This window comes from Argiope bruennichi, chromosome 4, assembly GCF_947563725.1.
Source record: "Argiope bruennichi chromosome 4, qqArgBrue1.1, whole genome shotgun sequence".
In the NCBI taxonomy this organism is placed as follows: domain Eukaryota; kingdom Metazoa; phylum Arthropoda; class Arachnida; order Araneae; family Araneidae; genus Argiope; species Argiope bruennichi.
In genome coordinates, this window is record NC_079154.1 from 93340161 (window position 1) to 93365186 (window position 25026).

The 25026-nt window shown below is 24.5% G+C and overlaps 1 protein-coding gene across 4 annotated transcripts in view; it reads left to right on the forward strand.

Annotated features, from left to right (window-relative positions):
• Positions 1-25026, forward strand: part of LOC129966586 (troponin T-like) — a 110285-nt gene that overhangs the window by 68927 nt on the left and 16332 nt on the right. For 3 of the 4 annotated variants that reach the window (XM_056081062.1, XM_056081061.1, XM_056081063.1), the window contains exon 1: positions 23687-23832. The exons of the other annotated variant lie outside the window; for it this stretch is intronic. In XM_056081062.1, coding sequence (XP_055937037.1) covers positions 23702-23832 — 131 coding nt within the window. In that variant the 5' untranslated portion in view covers positions 23687-23701. Of the gene's footprint in view, positions 1-23686; positions 23833-25026 lie in introns of those variants that run through there. 4 annotated transcript variants of the gene reach the window in all.

Genomic DNA, 25026 nt, shown 5'->3' on the forward strand with positions numbered 1-25026 from the left:
GCTTTTAAAGAACGCATTTTAGAGGCAGCACTTTACTATCCCTACGATTCGAAAACAACTCGGATTGAAATTTTTCTGAGGGATCGTCACCTCAGTGTGGTTGTGCTACAAGACTGAGGTTCCGTCAGGCGGACAGGTAATGGTCATTTGTATACGATCCCTAGGAATTCGAAAATGCTTTTTTTTATAGTCAATAAATAGTATTTTTATGTAACCGAAATTTTTATGGCAGACTTTGTTGATTTTAGACTTTTGGGCGCTTTGCTGTGTTCAACATGGTTTGATGAAAAATTATTTTCAACTAAGCATTTTATACTATCTTTGATTTAACATACGTATCGTTAAACGTGCAACACATTTTCAAGCAGATGCTTTCATATTGTTCTTTGTTTTATTTACTTGTATTCTGAGGAAAAAGTTTGCAAAAACTTTTTCCTTAAGTCAATAAATGAATATATTTTTAGTTTTTAATTCAGAAGGTAAAAAGTATATTTGCGAAAAGAAACTATGGTATGGTATTTATTCAAAAGTATAAAGTTTTCAATTCAGGTTTCGTAAGAAATAAAAATTAATGTGATTACTCTTCATTAATTATAAATTTCGATGGTCATTTAAAATTAATATTATTGTACTAAAAATCTCCTAAATACTAAAACTGTTAGCATTGTTTTAAAACTCAAACTTGTGTGTAATTTGAGAAAATGGATTGTAGAAATATATTGAAATAAATATTGGTTGATTTACAAATATTTTAAAAATTGACGATTTGAAGTACTATTAAATCTTAAATTATTTTTTTACTGAACCTTAATGAATAAAACGAGTGATAAATTTTTTTTACCGCAATTTATAAATTTTAGAAAATCGAGTGGATATGAAACCCAAATAAGGTTGTGTTATAATTGAGGAAGCTTTTGTATAGATGCATTAAAACTGATGTTTATCTGTAGATTATATGGAAGTTATAAAACTTGACTGAAATTTTTTTAATTACACTGAGCGATATGCAATTGTCGATATTTCGAATTTCCTTTTGCTATTATTTTTATAAGAATTATAATATACATTATATGTATATATCTATGACAGAAAAATAATTTTTTAATATAATTATCAAAAGTAAGTGAAAATAAAACATTCTTTACAAAATTGTATCGTATTTTTACAAATCAATTTAAAAATATGATGAAATTTTTGATTTTTAGTATTTTAGAGTTATTTTGCTGATGTAATAATAACATTATTCTAAAATGTTTTTTTATGAATTGCATATAAATTTCTATAATTTCTATTAATTTATTAATGAAAAAATCATTGAAATAAGCAAAAATAGCATGCATTTTCAGGACCATTAGATTTTTATAACTAGTAAATAATTATTTATGAGCAAACATATATATTATCACCCGAAAAAATGCATTATGCTACTCTAAATGTAAATTCTAAAACAGCAAATTACTTTAAACCAATTCAGGTAATTGTAGCATTGCCTAAAGCTTCTGTGGAAAATAATATTTTTCATGTGTATGAAATATTTTAAAATTATTCTTTCAAATGTCCGAAACTATGAGGAGAATTTGTTAATTAAGTAAACTTGCCTGAAAAATCATCAACCGAAAAAATATATTACACATCTTTAAATATGCTTTCTAAGAAAATAAGTAAGACCTATTTGAGTATTTATGTGACTAATGCTTTTCTAGAAGATAATACTTTTTATTTGTGAAATATATTCTGAGATTATTCTTAAGAATATCCAAAACTGAAGAGGAAAATTTTGTATTTTATATAAACGTGCCTAAAATTAAATCCATTCTAAACCTTTCGCAATCCTTCAAAATACCATTTAAAATAACACGATGCATTTATTTTGTGAAAATTCTTCTCTTTGGGCAACCCTTTGTGATATATTATGATGACATTCACTTATTCATTATTATTGTTGTAGAATTAATTATGCTCAGCATTGTCATAATTGGTAAGGAAAATATGATCAATTATATAAAACGTTAATTTTTAAATTATTTTATAAACTCGGAATATATATATAACATTCTTTCTATGAAATTTCGATTTCATTATTGCTGCATTAAAAGAGCGCCATGATTTTATATGTCTAAACGTGCGTAGGAATTTTATGACTGACAGAAGATATACTATCATTTTTTTTTGAGAATATTTATCGAGTTACGCTGGGAAACTAGAGTAAATGATAGCTTTATGTTTAAACTGAGGGTCGGCATACCGATTGAATGAAAACATTTTTAAAAACTATTTGGCTTTCACAAAAATGTTTCATTCAATATATTTTTAAGAAATGCGTTTGTTGTACAATCATAATTAACTACAACATAAATGGTTTCAAATTTTGATGAACTAAGTTTTTAAATTTATAAATGCAGTATCTCAATTTTTTTTATATATATATTTTGTCTTGTAAAATGCTTTGCTTTTAACGAATATTAATTTTAATTCGAAGGATCTGGTAACATGTTCTCACCTCCATCCACCCTTCCCAAATGATAAATCTCCTTTTTAGATGTCACATATCTCATCTCAAATATGAAAGATAAAATTTGATTTAAAAATAGAAAGCACTCTTTCGAATGATTTCATTGAAATTCAGAGATCAGATATTTCTTAAGAAAGGAAATCCAGCAGGTTTTATAGCAGTTATCAGCAGTTTTCGAGAAAAATGAACTGAGGATTAACTATGAATATATAATAGTACGTATTTTATGTTTCTCTTATGCAGTTTTAATTATTTTTTTATTTTTTAAATATTTTATGTATACTTAATTTCATCTTATGAATTCCACGTGAAATAAAATATTAGAATTATTTCCCCCCAATATTTTATGGGTTATTTTATTCTTCGTAAAATAAATTTAATTATTAGATTAAAAATTGAACTTCTTGTATATCCATATTTTAGAATCAGCATATAATAAAGGACCCTCCTTGGTCTGTATTTAAAAAAAAGTATTATTTGTGCTAGAAAATGTATTTAAATGTAGAAAGAAATTTTAAAGAGAAATAGTACAAATTACATAAATAAAAATAAATATTTCTTTTTATCCGAAAGAAAAAAGGAAATGAATTTCTTCAATAGATAAAAAAGGATAAAAAGGATAAAGGATAAAAAGGATCTCAAAATAGAATTCGAAAACTTTTAATATTCTTGAAAGAATGTTTCAGTTTTCCTTAATTATTATTATTATTTATTTTCCTCTTCTTTTCAAAAATTGATAATTATTCGCGTTTAATATGCTATATTTTCCCAATAACTTTGAGTTCAACGAAGAAAAAAAGAAAAGACAAAAATCTTAAAACCTCGAATTAAATAAGGAAAAAGAAACTAACTTAAAAGAGTTTGTGTTAGTTCTAAAACTCACAAAAATATAAACCGAAGGAAAAAAAAATATTTCACTTCGAGGCAAACTCATTGCGTGTTTGAAAGAAGATTATCGCTCCGAAACTGTGTTTAAGAAATAAGCAACTGTTTTTTTTTACTGAAAAGAAGCAAATATTTTAAAAGAAAGCCACTTCATCCTTTATTGACTGCTGTGTTTCTTCGAAATTTATCTGCTCTGGTTATCGAATCTAATAATTAAAGCTGACTATAAAACATGGAATCGGGAATTTATTTTTTTGATGTGCTTACGTTTAAAAATATTTTCTTGATAGTTTTTCAGTAGATGAAGAATATGAACCATTTATTTAAAGATAAACACTACAAAATTTTTAAGAGACACCTTGATAAAATGGAACGACTTTAACAAAATGAAAAAAAATGTCTCTATGATTTAAGAAATGCTTTCTTGTTTCTATTATTTTATTGATTTATGCTTTTTAAATAAAAGGAAAGAATTTTTCCCTTCAATGAGCCATTGCAGTACTTTAAAACTAAAGTGTGATTTTTGATTGTTTGTTGAAAACTATGAAATTTAAATTATTGAATCCAAATGTTTGCATATACCTTATGGTTGGCGCTGCATAATCAGAAATGGTTTTAGCGCCAGTAAACTCCATCCAAACTCAAACTCAAACTTAAACCCAAATATTTCAAAATATATGGTTATCTTTAATTATTTTATTAAGTAACAAAAATATATAAATTTCATTTCAACAATATAGGGTCTCTTATGTTTTACAAGAAAGAAAAAGGCAACGAAGCAAAAATTTCAAGAAGAAGGGTTTAATTTCTTCGATCAATTTCCCATTTTGAAAATGTACGAGAGCCACTTAAGAGTGGCCTTGAAATCTTGAATCGAGGTCAAATGAGGGGGAAGATGTTTGCTGACGTTACATCATTCCCATGATTTGACCGTCTACAAATTTAATAAAGGAATGTTCTGAGCACTCGATAGAACTTCAGTAGAATAGAATCGAAGCAAAGCACATTTTCAATTTCAGACTCTCATCATATTATTGGCAAACATTAAATCAATTTGATAATATCCAAGGGTATTTGAAAATCTTATGGAGGGTTTCTCATGCTTTTGGAACGGCTTATTAAATGGATATTGCAAACTAAATCTTTAATATCCCTATTTTAAGGAAGCTAAAAGTTATTTACCAACAGATGACATAGTAACTGAAAAAAAGCTAAAATCCTTTTCCCCAGTGTTTGTTTTAACCAAACCGTATTTCATGTATTACTGGAATTTTATTTTGTAATCAAATACAGAATTTGAAATTTTTAATAAACTTTTATTGAATTTTGGTTATTTCTTACTAATATTGTGGCCATTACTTTATCAATCATGAAAAAAGGGCAATAGTTTGAAGATATGTTTTTGGTTTGAGTGTCAAGTAATAATCTATCACTATTTTATTTATTTATCAACTGTTCTTTTTTATTTTATAAAGATTTTTTCAAATTTTTTTCTAAGAATACATTTTGTGTATATTGGAAATAAGAATAATTGTTTTAAAATGTATATTATGGTTATTTCCTTGTTGGAATGATTGAGATCAACAACTTTAATCTGTAAAAAACACTTGAAAATTGAAATATATAATATAAGTCATATTTATAGAAAAGTATTCTTTCCCAATATAATATATTTTCATATTTAAATAAGTAATTAATAGAAATGAAGTCTAATAGTTAAAAAGTTCAACTCGTGAGAATTAAAAAATTGAGAATTTTTCTTTTATTTGTTTATTCCTATTATAGAAAGAGTTTTGCCAAACCAATTTCTGAACCCTATCTACAAAATTTTTAGACGGTTCAAAGATATGTTTTAATACAACAAGTAATTAATGCTGTGAAATATGCTGATTTACATTAATGATGCAGATATATTAAAGTGATGGATGACTTAAACTAGGTGTTACATGTTGATATTATAAATACGTTTTTAAAATGTTTATTCGTAGGCCATTTTTTCAGCTTGTCAGTTTATCTTATAAAATATGCCAAAGAAGTTTTTTCGGTCATTAAAGAACTGAAGAGTTCCTGCCAGAATTAAAAAAAAATAAACACATTGAAAACGCTTACGAAATTTCATTAAATCATTCCCAGCTAGATTTAAGTTTTGGCTCAGTACTTCTTTTTAAGATAAACTGTTGGAAAGGGTTCTGTTTATAATTTTTTGAGCAAATTCTATTTGAAAGGAGTTCACTTCCTTCAATTGGTTTGCATTGCTCGAAATTCTTCTGGAATTTGAAATCAGAAATATACTTTAAAGAATGATTATTGAAATTAGCATGCAGTTTTGAAATAATATAAGCATTCGTTATTTGCAAAATCAAGAAGACTGAAAAAAATGTAATATTCATTGAATATGAATATGAACAAATAAAGACGAATGCTTTATGTTAATAGCTGAAACATTGTTCATGCATGTTGTACGAAAATATTGTCCCTTGTAAAATTTTATAGTTTATAGAATGGAGATAGATTGATTTTTCTTCTAACATTTTTCTTTAATTTCTGTTATTATAGATAATATTTCTTTTCATTTACAATACTTGTTAATAAGGAATCCTTTTATTTGTTTTGATACATTAAAAATATTGCAAATTACTGATTTTTAGATATTGAAAATTATAAAAAGGTGTAATAACTATAGCATTAGCTTATAAAATTAAACAATTTGCAAAATTATTAAACTTCGATGCATTTTTAAATGGAATAAAATCGAAATGAATGCATAAAAATGATCTTTATACACCTATACATATTCACAAGATGCATTAAGTGATAAAAGACTGGAAAATTTAAATAAATAATTTTATAAATTTAATAATTTTATAAATTTTATAAATAACACATAATAACTCCAAATAAAATTGTTTTTGTATCTTAGAAAAAACATTAATTAAATTGCTGGTACAGGTTTTGATTTTTTTTCATACTAAGGCAATTCTAATTATATTTTTATGAATTATATCGATGATCTAAAGAGATTACAGTCCATATTTCTGCTGTTTTTGAAGCGATTTTTTCTACAATTTTTGTATATGAAAGAACATTTTCTTGCTTCGAGTTTGAAACTAAATGTTGACTCAACAATAAAACTAAATGTTGACTCAACAATAATCATGTATAAATTAAAGGCATACAGAATATTATTTAAATATTTAAAAATTGACAACTGAAACATTAAACAAATTTGACTTTTAATATTTAGTTAAACTAAGTTAAAAAATAAATTATTACCAGAAACGTACTACGCTATTTCTTTTTCTTTCTTTATTTTTGTAGCTCGAAAGCGACTGTTTCAATATTCAGATAATAAATTAATAAAATAAGGAAGAACATTTTAGGATCAGAAGTAAAATATAAAGAATATAAAAATATAAAAATCAAAATATAAAAATCAGAATGTTGACTATTAGTTCAAGAACTTTTTACTTCATAGAACGTTGCAAAATATGAATATAGAAATGTTTGGGTTTTGTGATAACCCTTCATCATGTATAAATGCTTAGTTTTACCATTTAAATGCAACATTTACTCTCATTTTTTAAAGAAGAAAATAAATGTTTCTAAAGAGAGTAAATAAACCGTGGAAGTAAATTTGCGCTTCCATATTTTATCTGAAATTTGAAAATATGCCAAGACATCATCACTTTTTTAATTCGAATTAATTATAACATAAAATTTACTTTTGACATAATAAATTAACATTTAATTTTTTTTAAAAAATATTATGCTCTGATTTATTCATTTAATAGAACGAGGTACAAACTTTCTATTTTAAGTAAAGAAATGTTGAAGATAAAATAATTACAACTTACACTAGGAAAGAATTTCGGGAGAATTGTTTCTTTTATAAAAATGAATTAACTTTTTTCTCACCTTCTGCAAAGTGTGAATGATTTTTGTTGTGAATTTCTGAAGATATTTATAAGAGTTATTTAAGTTAAAACCAAACTATTAAATAAAATATTGAAAAAACATGATGAGAAGCTCAGCCAAACGATAATGAACCCAAAACGATTACAATTAAAAGTAAAATGTGTAAAACGATGATGAATTTTGTGCAAAAGAAAAAAAATTCTTTGATTTTACAAATAAAGAAAATCTGTTGATAATTTTTTGGCTCACGGAGATTTTAGAAAGATAATTCTTTCGGTGTTTAACAAAAGAACGTTTAAAGTCTCCTACGCACAAGCTATTCGAAGCATTTAGGAAAAAACAGCCTACAATATTCAAAAAAAGGCAATCACTAGAACTCTTTTCGACGCCGTAAGCACCTTTAGTCAAATAAACAAAGCGCCAGAGACTCGCATATCCTTTTGGAGATCTGGGAAACGTTCTATTTTGGGTCGCTTAAAATTTCACGATTCTTAGCATGTGAAGCTATTCTCCAGTGAACTTAGTGAACACCGTTTTAGTGTGCCAAATACAGAAGGTTCGCGTTAGGTTTCCGTTTCAGTAGGTTGTCAGATTCTTAATTTTAGCTAACGGATTGGATTATCGATAGTTCTCATTGGTTTTTGCTATTTAAGTGCAAAATGGAGTAATTAAATTAATGACAGTTTTAAAACGGAAATATTAATCCACGAGCATTTTATGATAAATAATAAAATAATGCAATTAACTTAATAACAGCTTTAAAAACATTATAAATAAACGAGTGTTGATGAAATAAAACATCATAAAGAATTCTACAAGCACGAAAACAGAAAACTTTTCATTAACACGAATCCTGAAGAAAAATAAATCCACCACTAATTATTTTTAACAAAATTCAAAAATTTATTACACTGTTTGACTTTTTAATTCCAAAGTTCCAATAGTATTACCTAAAATCATTGCTATTTTTAACGAAGGTCAAACGTCTTTTAAAAAGATAAAGAATTAATGATCGAGTTTAATTCGATGCTAAAAAGCATATATTTTTATGTTAATTATATGCTGCTTTGTTCTCATATTATCTATTCATAATAAAGAATATTTACCCTCCAAAGGCATCTAAGAAACTGAAATTTTTATTGTTATCTTTAAAATGTCAGTGACTTAAGACAGTAAATGTATCCATAATAGTCTAAGATAAGCAGAACAATATTATTTTGCAAATGTTTATAGGATAAGGTTTATATAAAAACTCGCTGAAAAGAGAAAAAAAAAATTACCTTATATTACTTTTCTCCAAACTTCTTATTATTCCAAATTCAAATATTTAGCGATATATTAATTTGTTAATTCCAAAATTTGTTAGAGCAATTTAAGGATATTTAAAAAAACGTAAGTAGCAGCAAAAATAATAGCTAGACAATATCGAGATATCAAATACGACTGATTACCAATTTGAAATCCTTTTTTATCTGAACAAGGGTGCAAAACATTTTTTTCAATAAAAAATATTTTCATGATAAAAATGGCGGGTTTTTTGATGTTAAGATATCAACATAAATATTTACTTATAATTATTTTTTAGTACTGTTGAACAAAAAATGAAAACAGAACTTTGTTTTTATTACAACATGATAAGAAAAAGAACCTTTTTTTATTCTGGGGTTTACATTTGATAAACATTAAAAATAGATTACATTCTGTAGATTGTATCGGACGAAAAAGTAAATATTATTTCTTTTCTTGAGGTTTTGGATGAAATTCATTGAACATTATTTATAGTAAAAACCTACATTTGTGAAATATAAAGGAAATATATAATTTATTAGATTAATGAGTTTTTAAAAAAAAATAAGAATGAGAAAATATTGTTTTAGTTTTCTTATCAATTTTAAACTAATTTCAATGCATATTATAGAATAGTTTTTGATAGTCAATTAATTTAATAATTTTAATTATAAAAATAAAGACTATAGTGAAGTAAAATAACACATCACTTAAATTAAACAACTAAATTCAAATTAATTTAAACATTGTACAAACATATTGTGAAAACTTGGTACCCATTTATATTCTGATTCCTTTTAAATACTAACCATAAATTTTTTGAACTGTAATCAATTTATAATTGCTTTTCGATAAGTTTTAATCCTTCAAGCTTAATAGTTAAATAGTTTATTCATTGTTTTCTTATTATCTGAATCTTCGAAAAGAATTTTTCTTTAATACCAATCACAATTTCAGTGTAAGATATATTTCTTTTTTACATAAAGAAGATGTAAGAAGAACTTATTGAAATATAATTAATAAAAATTTCTATTTTTTTTATAGAAATTTTTATTAATTATATTTTAGAAATTTTTATTAATTATAATAAAGAAATTTTCTCAAATAAATCCTGAATTATTGATAGACAGTAGTGAAATCAAATTTAATAAAAGCAAATGTTAATTATGGTCATATTTCACCATGTCAAACCATCTTGTAGTCATGTTATCAAAACAATAACGTTTGTTAAACGTTAATGCTTTGTTAAATTTTTATTTATAATATAAAAGAATTATTTTATTAATCTTTAAAAAAATCAATTTTTTTTTATTTATTTAAAAATCCTTTTGTAAATTATATCAATTAAAAAAATTATATTATTTAACATTCATCTGATAAAGGTTACAAAATCAAGAAAAATTAGATAATTTTAATAGAAAAATAAGACATCATAGTTCAAAAAAGTTTAATACATACAAATATATTTTAATTTAAATGAAATACGTTTTAATTTATTTAATTTAAGATTTAAAAATATTTTTGAGTAATATAAAATAGAAAGAGATAAAAATTGGGTGAAACAATTAACGATTGAAAGCAAAATTTAAGTTAATGTGTTAAATTAGGCCCCAAACATTAAAAGCTAAGGACCAATGGTATCATGGTTTATAAAAAGTCATGATAACATTAGATTTTTGTTAGCGATTAAAAGCAAAATATTCTTTGGAAGCGAAGGATTAACAACAGCATTTACTTGTAGTTAATTCATAATAACCACGTAAATAGTTTTAATGTATTTCAAATAATTTTTCAAATTTCATCCGCATTTTTAATGAGAATTCCTAGTGAATTAAAATAATTTACGTAAGATTATATTTTGATTGATTGTATTGATAACTTGAACCTAAATTAACAGCATGTAGTCCTTACATATGTATTTCATATATTTTTTCAATGATAAAATAAATGCATGTCACTTTAATTAAAATTCTATATACTTTTGAAATGCATGTAAAGCAAAGCATTAAAATGAAAATTTTCTCGGTATAAATAAGCGAAAAGCCAAGCTTCAGGTCGTTACCCTTAAAGTAAGCATTCTTGAGTTTTTAGCAATTTTTTTAAACGTGTAAATGAGGTGTTAACCCCTGAGTAGAAAAAAGAATTGATAAAAAAAAAAGAAAAAATTTACCAGAAGTGTCACGTATGTCACCTTCGTTAATGCTTACGATCCATTGGAGCAAAGCCATTTTACGAAACTGATGCTGTGTAGGAAGCTATAATGAAAAGGAAGTTCTCTTTTTTCAAAAAAATTATGTTTTCACCATTTCAGTAAAATATTTTTTCTTTAATTTAATCTTAAATTATATTTTTTAATTATCTTTCTCATTACTTTAAATTCGAGTTTCTTAGGAGTTTGACATTTTAATGTCATGATAGAATTTTTTTTTTTTAATTTTTCTTCGATTGGCTGTAAAAATATTTTCCTTGATTTAAAATATATTCTTTAAACATAACATAATGGCAACTTAATGAATATCTTTTAAGCAGGTAATATTAGACTATTGAATATTTTGGAATTATAACATTTAACTTTTGCTACAGTAAATGAAAGGTTTGACAAATAGTTTTTAATAATAATTAAAAAAAATTATTTATTAAAATATTTTTAATCTATGGATTTTTTAATAAATTTTCAATATGTAAGTATATATATTTAAAAAGTTAAAAATAAAATTAATTTTTTTTGAAAAATTACATTTTTAATTTAATAGTTCTTAGGAAAGCTTTCTCTAATCTCATTTCAAACATTACATTTATTTTTTAAAACCAATCAAGATTTATTTTGCCGTCTGATTTATACGAAGCATAATATTTAATAAAATACACGAGGCTGAGAAATGATGATTATATTACTAATTATCTCACTTTTCACTCATTACTTTATTTTAAATTTAATGCAAATTTTACAATGTGTAATAATTTTAAATGATTTAAATTTACTATATGAATTTCATTTTTACTTGAAATTAAGATATTTCTGAGAAATTGAATTCATTTTTAATGAAAAATATTACTTTCCTCAATAATAGATGTTAATTTTATTTTTCTTAATAATTTACATAAGTAAATGCATTAAAAATATTAATTAAACTTTATATTTATAGTAAGAATAAATCATCTGCTTACGAATAACAGAAATATATAATAAATGGTAAAGAAGATTTAAGGGGAAAAAAACCCACATTTACTATGACTGGCTTTATTAAACTGTAATACTATCTTACACATAAAGTTTCAAAATATGTTTCTGTAAAATTTTTTTTATACATGCCTTCTAGTATTACAAGCTCGTGAAATGTGCAAAAACATTGCTGATAAACGTTGTTTAATGGGTCCCCTAATTCAAAACAGAAACGAAACTAGATACTCCTTTAACAGTCAGGGTCATTGTGAAGTAGAAGAGCACGTGTTTTCATTTCCTGGTATAATATGTAGAACAATCAGAGGCAAACATTGCGGTTTCGAATGCTACGCAATAAGTTCATAATATACCATTTTTTTTTATATAGCAGTTCACATCTGAAAGAAGATACGAAATTTATATATTTTTCTTTTTTTCACAAATAAAAAATGATTTATTGCACTTCTTTCAACTTTTGAAGGAGCATTTCAAAATAATCATTTTTTAAATGAAGATATATGCAGCGTTTTTAAATTGCAATCGTAATAAAAGATGCTTGCATTTGACTTAACTGTTATGTCGGATTTTGAAAGAAATAGATGCGAGTGAAGTGTTGTTTCTCTTGAGATAGAAAGGAATGAAATGTAGTTCTTGACATCTAACGTCTATCAGCATTTTGCAACACGGAAGGGGGTCAATAGGATCTAGAAATGTAGTATTGACACATCAAATCTTTCAAACAAGCATAAACATTAATATAAGAAGTAGAACGATTCCATCATATGAAATAATGATTTAATTACTTCAATCAGCCTTCTTTTCTATGCATAATAGCAATCACACACTTATGAAAAGAAGAAAAATGAATTTTCTAGAGTTGTTACTGTAATTAAAAAAAATGAAATAGAAGTTTAAATATTTACAATCCAGATAAGAGAATTTAATATATTATTTAAGCTAGCAAAACCAGCTTTTTAAAAATAAATTTTGTTAAAATTAAGAGTGAAAAGAAGCAAAAATATCAGACGATCATTTTAAAGTTTATGAGGAACATTTTAAAAAGATAATATTTTTAGAAATGAATATATTGGGAAAATGAATAGACTTTAGAAATGAATATACTCCCAGATATACTGGGAACGAAAAAATTCATTGTGAATGAACAATGAAAACGGGAATTAAAAATAATGGACAGTTTATGAGGAATTTCATAAAGCGATTAACTAAAGAAGGAAACCAGTATATCTGGGCATCAAAACTTTTTAGAATTTTTTTTCAATTGCTAATTATTAATGTGAGGAAAAATTTCACGAATTTAATTGATAAACGTCAATAGCATGTTATTGATTTTATTTTAATTTGTATTATTCTTTCTGAATTGCATATTTGTGGGGTAAAAAAGTTATACTTTTTTTACTACTCTGTTCTTCAGTATAATTTTAATATAGACGCATCTAATTGGATGAATCTTTAAAAATTATTCAGAAATTTTGATATTATTTCGTTAGTTTTATTTATTTGTGAAATAACATTATGAAGTTAGAAATAAATATTTCCGATTATAGCAAATTTTACAAACATAATCCACTACAAATTGCATCATAAAACAACACCGCTATAATAAGTAAATCTTAACATGCGATATATGTTTATAACGGCCTCTCCCTTGTTAGTATTTATTATTGCGGCTGTATTATTGAACTCATTTTTGAATCTAATACAAAGAAATCCACTCCGTTCAAAAATGGAATCTCGTCGAGTCTTAAATCTTAGGTAGAAAAATGAATATTCTTCTATATTAATCTCTAAATGACTCGTGAAAAGTATTGCACCCATAACACTCGAATATGACAACTGTGCCCCACTTTCTCTCTACGCCCACTTTAAGAAATAACAAAAGGCTCTCTCACGAAATCCAACAAACAGACCCAATCCAAAGTCATTCTCCCCTATTCCCCTCCCCTGCTCTAAATAAAGCTCTGCAGATAACATTGGTAGCACCAAGTCTGCCCCTTCACGTTCCACCTTCCAAAGCTACAGAAATAAAATAGACCTACAGGTTCAAATGGCAACCGTGTGTGTTTTTCCGCCAACTCCCCTCCCAGCATCCTAAGCCAAGTTAAGGCACGCTTCCCGACCAATATCAGGTTCTAAAAATGTTCTGGTGGTAGACATTTTTCCGAGCTTGGCAAACAGCCCACAAGAGCTAGAGTTCTTTTGGAACGTCAGGCCACGAGCAAGGATCCTTCCCGTTTTTCTTTCTTCTCTTTGCTGGATCCCGAAGGCGCTGGTATTTCCAGTGAGGTAAGGAGCTCTCTTAAAAACGAATCTTGGATTGTAGGTTCGATTCATTTTGAGTAAAGACTTGCAGTTAGATTCAGTGAGTAGAATCGTCTTTTGGAATACTTCTGTGCTTTCTGATGGTTATTTGGCTTTTGATTTTTCATAATGATTGACAGCTGCTTAGCTGATTGTGTGTGATGAATAAAGAATCCAAAATGGATGACATGGATCACTATGGATATCGAACGAAATTTTTTTGTGAATTGATTATAAATGGAGTGGAAATGCCTGTGGGATTTATTCGGAATTTGGAATCTGCTCCAATATCAGCAGCAAAATGAGTGGGCATTTCGTCCCGGAGTTGCTGATTGTTTCTAATCGTAGAATACTTCATTGTACAATCTGTGTTCCGTACTTCTTTGAATAGTACTTAATTCACGAATTGTGTTCTCAGTGATTTGATTTAAGAAAGAAAATCGTTTCTGAGAACTATCTGGCATTCATGTCCATTTAAAAATATCCTTCTCTTGAAATTTGTCTTCGAAACAAATAATGGATATTTTGATTTTTGCCGTCTGATATTGGGCATGAAGTGCACCATTTCTTAATTTGAGTGGATATAATGTAAAGGGAGAATAGTTAAATATTTGCATAAATTTATCTTTTAAAATTGGATTTAAGTGTTAAAAATACTTAACAGAATATTTTAATATATTTTTTGGTTCATGAAGAAAGTAGGCCAGAAAATAAAAATAAATAGATATTTTTATCATTTCTATATCTTAATCGTTTATAGTTCCTATTAATAGATACTTTAATCGTTTTATTGTCTTAATATTTTTTAGAATTGTTTTTGTTTTGAAAACAAGTATAATCTGTCATTAACATCGGCATCATTTTAATCGATTTCGTTCAAGTTTTCCTGTTTAAGCTGTAACAATAATGCACCATTTTCAAAATTTATGCACAGTACCTAAAGTAATACAATTTATTTTCATATAATCGATGAAGTTTTGTAGCAGAATTAGTTTAAGAATTATATTGTTACTAAAATGGATAAAACTATTTTAATGATTTCTCTATCACTTTATTTTTCCATTTTAAAGGGTTTTAAAATTACAAACCTTTGGATTGAATGACTTTAAATAGCAAATTTGCGTTAATTTAATACAAATGGCTAACTTTTAAAGAATTTTTGCTTAAATATCCTGTGTTTGAGAAACATTATACGAATGCAATCTAATTTGAAAATTAGACATAATTATGAAAATTAAATGTAATATATTTTAATAGAATTCAAAGTATAAAACACAAGAATTATGTGTTAAAGATTTAGACAATCAGAAAAGGGCCATATTTCATTAAATGATTTTGTAATTTTTAAAATGTTTTTGCGCTTGTTGCTTAAGTTTTAATTAAAAAAAATATTTTGCATTTTTATTTGTGATAAAACTTTTTTATATAGTAAAAATGTAGATTAAAAAATTACTAACATTAGCTTATATGTCGTTGTTACTTTTTGTTTTCTGTTTTCTATAATTTCAGTATGTGATTAACACTTAATAAGTTCGTTTCATTTTTTTTTCGTGCGCAATGTCTATTTGATTTTTAAAACAATCTCAAATTAAATGAAGGATATTCATTCATCAAGGATATTCAAAGGATAACTTAAAGCAAATTTTTCATATTTTGAAGTCTGGTTGTATTTTATAACAAAAAACTGATTTTTAAAACTTAAATTACGGTATAGATTTAATTTTCCTGATATGTGTTGTAACGAAATTTATCAAATATTTTTTATTAAAATGTGTTGTATATTTATAATAAATAAATAAGCTCATAATTGCATTATATGTGTTTGACCTATTTCTAAAAAATTATAAAATTATGTAGCTACTTGCATTTTTATTTTATTATATATCTATATACATATTATAAAAATACTGAGGGGAAAAATGCTTCTTATTTAAATTTTCTCTCAATAGCAGTTTAAATACCTAATTTTAATGTAAAATTCTCTTTTAATTTAAATATGAGATTGAAGTATTATCTGTCCATATAGTATAATATTAATTTACTTGCCATTGAAAAACTAAAGTAATTATTACTAACTAATTCATTTCGTAATTTGTCAGGAATGATTTGTAAAAAATTACTAAAAGTAGGAATGATTACTAAAATTTACTAAAACTAATACCACGGAAACATCTAGTTGTATTATTGATTCTTAAAATCGAACATGCTAGCTGTTTCTATTTTCTCATTTTATAATTTTTTCAATTAAAATTATCCCCTTCAATCAATTAAGTTGAGAATGGTAACAGATTTATTAAAATTATCATTTAAAATTTATTAACATTTTGACATTTAATTCTGTTTAAAAATCATGTTCTAAATATCCAAAATACAATGAATTTTGTCATAACGATATTTGTTTATATGTTATCATATAAAGATTATTGAAATTAATGAATATATATTTATGTTTCAGGTGTAAATAATCATCCACATATTTTCCACATGGCAGATGACGATAGAGAATACAGGTATTGTTTTCTACTTAAAATTAACAAACAGTTTTTATTCTACATTAACATTATTTCTATTTTCCGTATACTTAATTTAATAGGTGAAATGATGAATTATATACAGTTAAGTATAATCCCAAATAACTTATAATTTAATGAAATTCTTATTTTTAAAATTGAAAAATGTATTTAATTTATATAGTTATTAATTATTTCGTTTGTATTTTTAGCAGAAAATAAAGATTCAAGTAATTTGATCTAAGCATTATTTATGTTAAAAATAGTTTTAAAAAAACTTAAAAAACATTTAAAATTATTAAATTCGAAAGAAAAAAACTGAAATTTGGCATTTTTTAAAATTTAAGTATTATTTTAAAATTAATGTATTCTTGTTAAGCGATTTTGCAACTCATATACTAACTAAAATGTACTAAAATTTTCCATTTTATATGTTAATTGTAAAGCTGAAATAAAATAATACGATAAGTATTGATTTGAATTTTATATTGAAAGATGCAAAATTTATTTTATTAAAAAAATATATTTATTTAAAAAAAAAACAAGCAAATGACTTTATTTTATTTCTGTTAAAAATGACAACAACCTTAAAAACCAAACTTTAATGGAAATATCCATATTAAAAATATGTAAATAAAAATGATCATAATGAGTTCTGTAGTAATTCCAACATTATAAAACTATAGTCATGTATAGCTTTTTGTGGCTTCTTAATTGCTTTATTATATATATGTTGCGCTATACTTGTAGCTTTTAACCATGTAGTTGCTTTAGTAGTATCACATAGTGCAAAAAAATGCTGTCAATATTTCATGCTATTTTATAACCTTGACCATCAATAGCCATGTTTTGAATTTCATATTTATTGTCAACAGCCATGCAAATATTTATTGTGGCATAACAAAATTATTCGTTTCATTAAGATTTCTATTTTGAGATAACTCTTCATATGACATATTTAATAGAAGAGTTCAAATTCAGAATGTTTACAATTTTAAATTCTTTCATTAAAAAAATACAGTAGAAGAATTATTTGTTCATATACGATATTTATTTGATTTAATAAAATACAAACTTTCTTAGATTTAACGAAGTCTTTTCGTCCATAAATAAACAATTATTCAAAGTAATTTTCACAAAAAAACTCATTTTTAATAATAAATCTTATTTATAAATATATATTAGTTTAACATTTTATTAAATATACATCTTTTATTATATTTTTAAATTTATAAGTTGGTAATATTGTTCAAAAACACATGATAGACTTCTTTTAAATTTTACTTAATGCAGATATCAACCATAAATATAAATATATATACATTTTTATATAATTTTTTATATAAATTTTTTTGTGGAAAATAATCTTGATAATTCTAAAAAAAAGCATTTATTTATATCTTTTTTAAAGAAAAATTTTTAAATAATGTTAAGAATGTAACAACCCTTTCTTTGCACTTCTTTGAAAGTAATCAATACTTTATTTTAAAAGACTGAGTATAAAGTAGAGAGTAAACATAATTCACCATGATTGACATAATTAGAAAAATAACCATAATTGGTCAAAATTGTGCAACATAAATTGAAAAATCTTTTCAATAGTGTAATTACTTCTAAGTATATTCATAAAGATTTAAAATATTTTTCTATATTTTTATTTTTCAAGGAAATTATTTATTTATTATGTTTTTACATCTTGAGCTATAGTGCTATTTAGAATGTCGAATTAAAAAGACTTTTAATTATTTTGCTAAGAAACTCTTATTATAAATTTTTATTTGTAGACAATAATTATCTAATTATAGAGCAAAATTAATACATAAATTCGAAATTAAAAACTATCAAAGTCTCTTTAATGCTAAATGTATTAAGAGAACTATGCAGTTATTATACATTTTAATAACTAATTAAATATGATAAAAGTAATTAATTATAACAATAGTAAATATTAGTATAAAAATAATAAAAATAGAGTGAATATTCAATTTTAATAGATTAATTAAAAGAGACGCTTTAGTTTTTACGATATCGATTAAACATAATATACAAGTTAAAGCTTCAATGAATGGATTATAAGCTTGCTGTCGTTGCTTGATGGTCAGGGTTATAGTCAAAATCGCATGCAATGTAAAGGCTTTTAGCTGTAATACGTAGTGCCCTGCTAATTCTTACCATTCCATGTACTGCAGCTGAAAAGAAAATACCAACAAGAAGTTAGAGTATTTCGAAGCACCGTACTCGCCACTGTTAGTTCATACCCAAGCATAGATTTTGGGGACTGAATTTACTTTCCTATCTGATAAAGGTAGGGTAATTCCTACTTGTGCGTTTTCATCCCCGTGTGACCAGTTTTCCCATATTCAGCATGGTATCCCTTCTCCCTTCCGCAACCATCTGTTTCAGTCCAATCTCCTAGTTTGGTTTGCATACTGCATTGTATATAACTGTATTTGATTTACAGGTGTGACAAGAAAATAAATAGTAAGTAACACGGCTTTGTTTGGGATAGTCAAAAACGAAACAAAAATAATAGAATATTGAGAACATAATGTTTGATTTTTAAAAAATGTTCCATGATTTTAATTGTTCTATGCTAAGAAAATATTTTACAATGCTCTTTTGTCCTCCACATAGCACAAAAAAAAATCGATCATACAAAATAAAAATAAATATTGGAATAAAATGGAACATTTGAAAAACATGAAACTATTGAAAATAAAGGAAAGTTTTATAAACATGGAATAATTGGAAATGGAAAATTTTATAAACATGGAACAATTGAAAATAATAGAACATTTGATAAACATGGAATAATTGGAAATGGAAAATTTTATAAACATGGAACAATTAAAAATAATAGAACATTTGATAAACATGGAACAATTTTAAATAATGGAACGCCTGATAAAGCTAGTACGGCTGGAATAAAATTCCTGATAAGCTTTAAATATGTAAGGAATAAAATAAATGATGTTCCTGTTTATTTTTTTTTTCATAATTTGATACGAACATTACCTGAATATTTAAATATTTGAATTTGAATTTCTTATTTCTGAATGCTTTTATTGAAAAATGTTTTAGATTATAATGTCAGTATTTAAGTTTGTTTAAAATGATTTATCACAAAGAATCTATTAGAAAGAGTATATTAAAAGCAAAAAAAAAAGTTAGTTATAAGTAATATATTACTGCTTATTAAAAATTCGTCCCTTTAAATAAATAGAATTGAAAAAATGGCGAAATGACAAAAGATTTATTTTACATACTAAGCGTAATCAGATATTATGATGGTGGAATAATTCAATACATATTTAGTTTTATTGTCTTTTAAAGATAAAATTATTTCCAGACAAAACTTTAATAAAATTATGAACACATTTTTGTTTTTAATTTATGATGCATGTTTCAAATTTATAAATCAAAATATGTAAACTATTATGCATGTTATATTCTTCTACCTATTTTTTGTTCCTTTCCTCTAGCACACCATTTTCTCTCTTTCCCCTGCACTAAAATATTTTTTTGAATTTGAATTTGAATTTTTTTTTGGCTTCATTTATTTTCCTGTTTCTTTTTGTATTTACTTTCTATGAACATTTTATGCTTTGTTTCTTGGTATTTACAGCGAAAAAACACTTTTTTCTTTATATATTAATTTATTCAAATAGACTTCTACTTTAAATATAAGAGAACACTTTTAAAAAAACACTAAATACTTGCTAAGGAATCTGAAGCTATCTTATTAGATCTATTCCAATAAAAAATTCTGGCATTAAAACTAAAATGATTTTTTTAAAACACCTTTGTTCTGGATTTTCGATTCAATATTAAATTTGATATTTCATTTGATTAATTAACAGATACATATTTTTCCTGATATTAAGTTACTTGCATATATTATGTTCTATGATTGAATCTATTCTTCACTAATATTAGTATTCCTTTTGCCAAAATATTAAATACATTTTAAAGAAAATAGCACTTAAATTTTAGCTTTATTTTATACCGCACTAGAAAAGAGAATCTGATTATTTATAATCTTAATTTTTATCTTAGTACTCGAGATAGTCTTGAATGGCCCGCTCACTTCAATCTTTTTTGCTGCTTATCTTTAAGGCACTAGAGCATTCGCAAGTGTAGAGCTATTTGAAGAGAAATATTTTGAATATTATTTTCTTTCTTAAAATGAAACATTCTTATAAAATTACTGTGTTTTAAGGCTTTGTGAAGCTATTTTTAAAAAAATTCATACAATATTTTGCATGCTTTCTCAATCCTTATTCTCAGAGTTAAGGAATTATTTTCATTATACACATTTAGATTTTTTTTTTTTGCTGCGTATTTTTTAAATTTTTTTTTAAAACTCTTTTAAATTTTTGTATTTTTCTTGATCCAATAAAAATTTTATTACAAATATAATTTATGAATAAATATTTCAATTTCTTAAATAGAATTTTCTGAGGAATTTTGTACAAAGACATTTCTTTAACTTTGTACTTTAAAGGATTTTTAGAACGAAAAAAAGCTTTTAATATTTTAAATGTCCATTTAATCTAACTTTTAAAATGTTATGTAATAAAAATATATTTAAAAATGGACTTTAAAACTATGATATAGAAGGTTATTTAAAATTGCTATTAATATACATGTAGATATTTGAATGAATTTATTTTTTATGTTCAAATTACTTTACTAACATTTATTTTATAAACATTTTTCAGCGAATCGGAGGAGGAGGAAGAAGAAGTAGGAAGGTATGTATAATTTAATAAAAATAATAATTATAGTAGATAAAGGTATAATGAAAATATAATAGTGTTATAAAGATTATAATTTAAAATATATTTAAAAATATAAAATTTTAAGACTGAAAATTAGCACTATAAAATTAGTTTTCAAAAATAAGTGTAGTTATATAGTTTACTTATTTGAATTGATTTAGATGAATCACTGTTTTGATACAGCAATTTCTGAATTAATTTTATAAAAATTATTTAACTATAGCTTATGTATTTAAAATTAACAAGGATTTGGGGAAAAAAATCTCCATAAATTTAATTTTAAACATTTTGAATTATAAGTATGTGCGAAATAAAAAACATGATAGAATATAAAAATATAAGAAATTAAAATTTTTAATTTTAGAAAATTTTCAAAAAGCAGTTTTGTTGTTTTGTTTTGTTTGAAAATAAATTTTCGCTAATTATTGTTTATTTATTAAATTTTTTTTCTGAAGTAAAATATTATTTTTAACTTTTCATTAAGTTTATGAATTAAAATGACTAAATTTATAAAAAAATATAATTTTTTAATAATTAATTATAATTTTTTATTTATAAAAAAGTCTAATTGTTTTTTATTTATTTTCATTTCAGGAAGAAGTACGTATGCCTCCTTTTTAACAAATTCATAATCATAAGAATACTTCAACAAGAATGTAACCCTGTTAATTTTTAATATTTTTAAAAAGAGAAGTATTTTTATTTTATATATTTATATATACAATTCTTATATATGATTTCCATCTTTAAATAGAACTGTCTTTGAAATGCATAGCTTTAAATATTTTCTTATAACTATAATATATAGTGTACAAAATAACTTATTAAGTTTACATTTTCTCAGTGTTATAATTTATATGTACAGAAGAGACAAACAGAAAAAAAATTACAATTGAAACACAAAAATAAAATCGCTGATAAAATCTACTATTTGCTTTTAAAAAGTAAATTTATGGTTAAACCAAACTACTCCTTTTTATCTACAGATATAGCATGCAACTTACTCAGTTAATGCAGCTTTAAATTATGCAATTATTGGTGTGGCTTTTTTAACATATGTTGGCAAATGCGTACAGACTGTCCACTCAAATCGTGGCCTTGTAGCTAATTTCAAAACCTTTAGAAGTTCAGTTTTCAAATGAATTAATTCTTTAAATGACATAAAGAATTATATTTTATTTTTATTGATAATATATTGTTGAAAAAAAAATACGATGTCTAATTATTACATGACCGCCAATCCTATCATTCATAAACATAGAAATATTTTAGATGTAATAAAATTTTAAACAAAACAGAACTAATCTTTTGTGATGAACATAGGTCGAATTGTGAAATTTTGAATTTCATTATTCTGGAACATATAAAGACTGCAGCTAGAAAATTCAATTCATTGATTGGATGAACTTTTATGAGTAAACTGGTGAACATGTATAAATTAATCATATTTAAAGTTTCAATACCCGACTTATACCGAACCAGCTTACCTTACGAGTTTAAAGCGAGAGGAGCTTTGAATATCAATATTCCAGATTTCAGAACATTTCTATAGATACCTCAAGAAAGATCTGCGAATTCAATTATCGATATTTCATTCAAGTTCCTTAAATAATGTAATGCAAATCCTCATTATCCATTTCATATAGATGCAAAAGAGTGGATTTCTTTTTTGTTGGAAATGATAGCGTATTAAAAGTATTTTGCAGAAGATAGGATTGGGAAATTATATAAGAATTTAGAGTCTTTGCATTCTTTTATTTGACTCATATATAAAATACTATTATTTCGACCATTTCATCACTTATTGCCATTGGAAATCCGTATTTATCTCAAGCGATATAGAAATTGTTACTGGGCCATTATTAGAGTGGACATACTGTATATTATATAGTTCAATAAATTCATAACAAAGATAAATATTGCTGCAGAATACTTTCCGACAGTTCAAATTATTTTTGATGCTGGCAAGTAAAATATGTCTTAGCCTACACTTTTACGAAAAACTGGTTTTACCATCTAAATTTTAAAGTACAATAAATGTTATTTCCACATTCATTTACAAGTGTATCTTAGAAACGTTTTTTGATAAAATCATTTTGCTTAATGTGAAATTAATCAATCTCTTTATTTCACTTGATACTCGAAAATTAATGGAAGGGTGGCAAAAATTATAGTTTAAACAGCAAAAATTAACATTAATTTACCAAAATTCGTATCTTTGAAGTATTTCACTGCATTTTTTGTTCAGCCTTTATAAAAAGAATAAATATTTAAATTTCTTAATCCCAAATACGTGAACTTAGAAAACAAATGATAAAATTATTTAGAGATGTCTAATTTTATTAATAAACTTCCTACAATCAGGAAAATGAGTTTTTCAAAAAGTTATAGTTTAGTTCCTGGTGCTAATAGCTTTTTTGATTTCCTTTTATCCAGGGCATCAAGTGGACAAAAAACAACGTAAGTGCAATGCATATAAGATTGAGAACATGCACTTTAAAACCTCACCCTTTTCCCTTACATTATCCCCTTCACCAAGTCCGACAACTGCATGAAACCGAATGCTTAATGATCCCTTTCTTTCCTTTGTAATTCCCATTCTTTTCCCATACATTTGAGCTAATGTCTGGGTTTTGTCTGTATTTTTTAATGATTTGCTAAAGAATAAAATATTAAAATTTTTGTAAAATTTTGTGTGAATGAAACCATTTATATGCATTATGGAATTTTTGCTACTTTTTTTTAGGCAGAATCTTTTTTTTTAATTTTTTTTTTTGCCTGATTTTGAATTTAAATTATTTTCCATTATTATAGATGTTTGCTTTTACTTCAATTGAGTAAAAAATTGTTATTTTAAAATATGAGAAATCTATTTACGTTTTATAATTTTATTTATTTATTTTTTTAATGTTCAACAGAAACACTTTTATAATTTTTGCAATAAATGGTCATAAAAAATTAGCATATAAATCTACAGTTTTAAATTCTGCAGCTGCTTCTTTGTAACATTCTATAGATGTTAAGCGCTATTTTAGATCTCATTATTGCGTATTTAGTATACTAACTAATATGCTATAAAATTTAAATCAACACTATCAAATAATTTAAGCATTTTACTCGCAAAAATACAAAATTTAAAATATTACAATTTGAGTTAAGTACATCAAACTGATTATGCATAGTCTCCTAGATATTTAAAATTTAGATTAAATGTTATTTTTAAAGAGAAATGACATTTAAAAACTATACCTTTCAGAGAGATACAATTTGAAAATTCTACGAAACGGGATTAATAATAAGTAACAAAAATAAAATAAAATAAATATTCAGAGCAATATAACTCAATTGAAAGTACACAATATATTTTAAGCATGTTAAAAATGCACGCTATTGCCTGCTGTTTCAGTTCAATTGAATATTTATTTATTTGAAAGTTTTTATAATTTTTATATTATGTTTAAAAATTTAGTAATATAAAGATGAAAAGAATAAGGGATATGAAAATTTATTTGTTCGACTTATTAAAATACTTTTTATTCAAAACAAATTTTTTTCGATATTATAAATTTTTATTTGTTATATTAAATTTAAAATGTTATTTTTTGTAATTATATCTTAGTATGAATTAAATCTACTGGTTAATTTATCCATTGA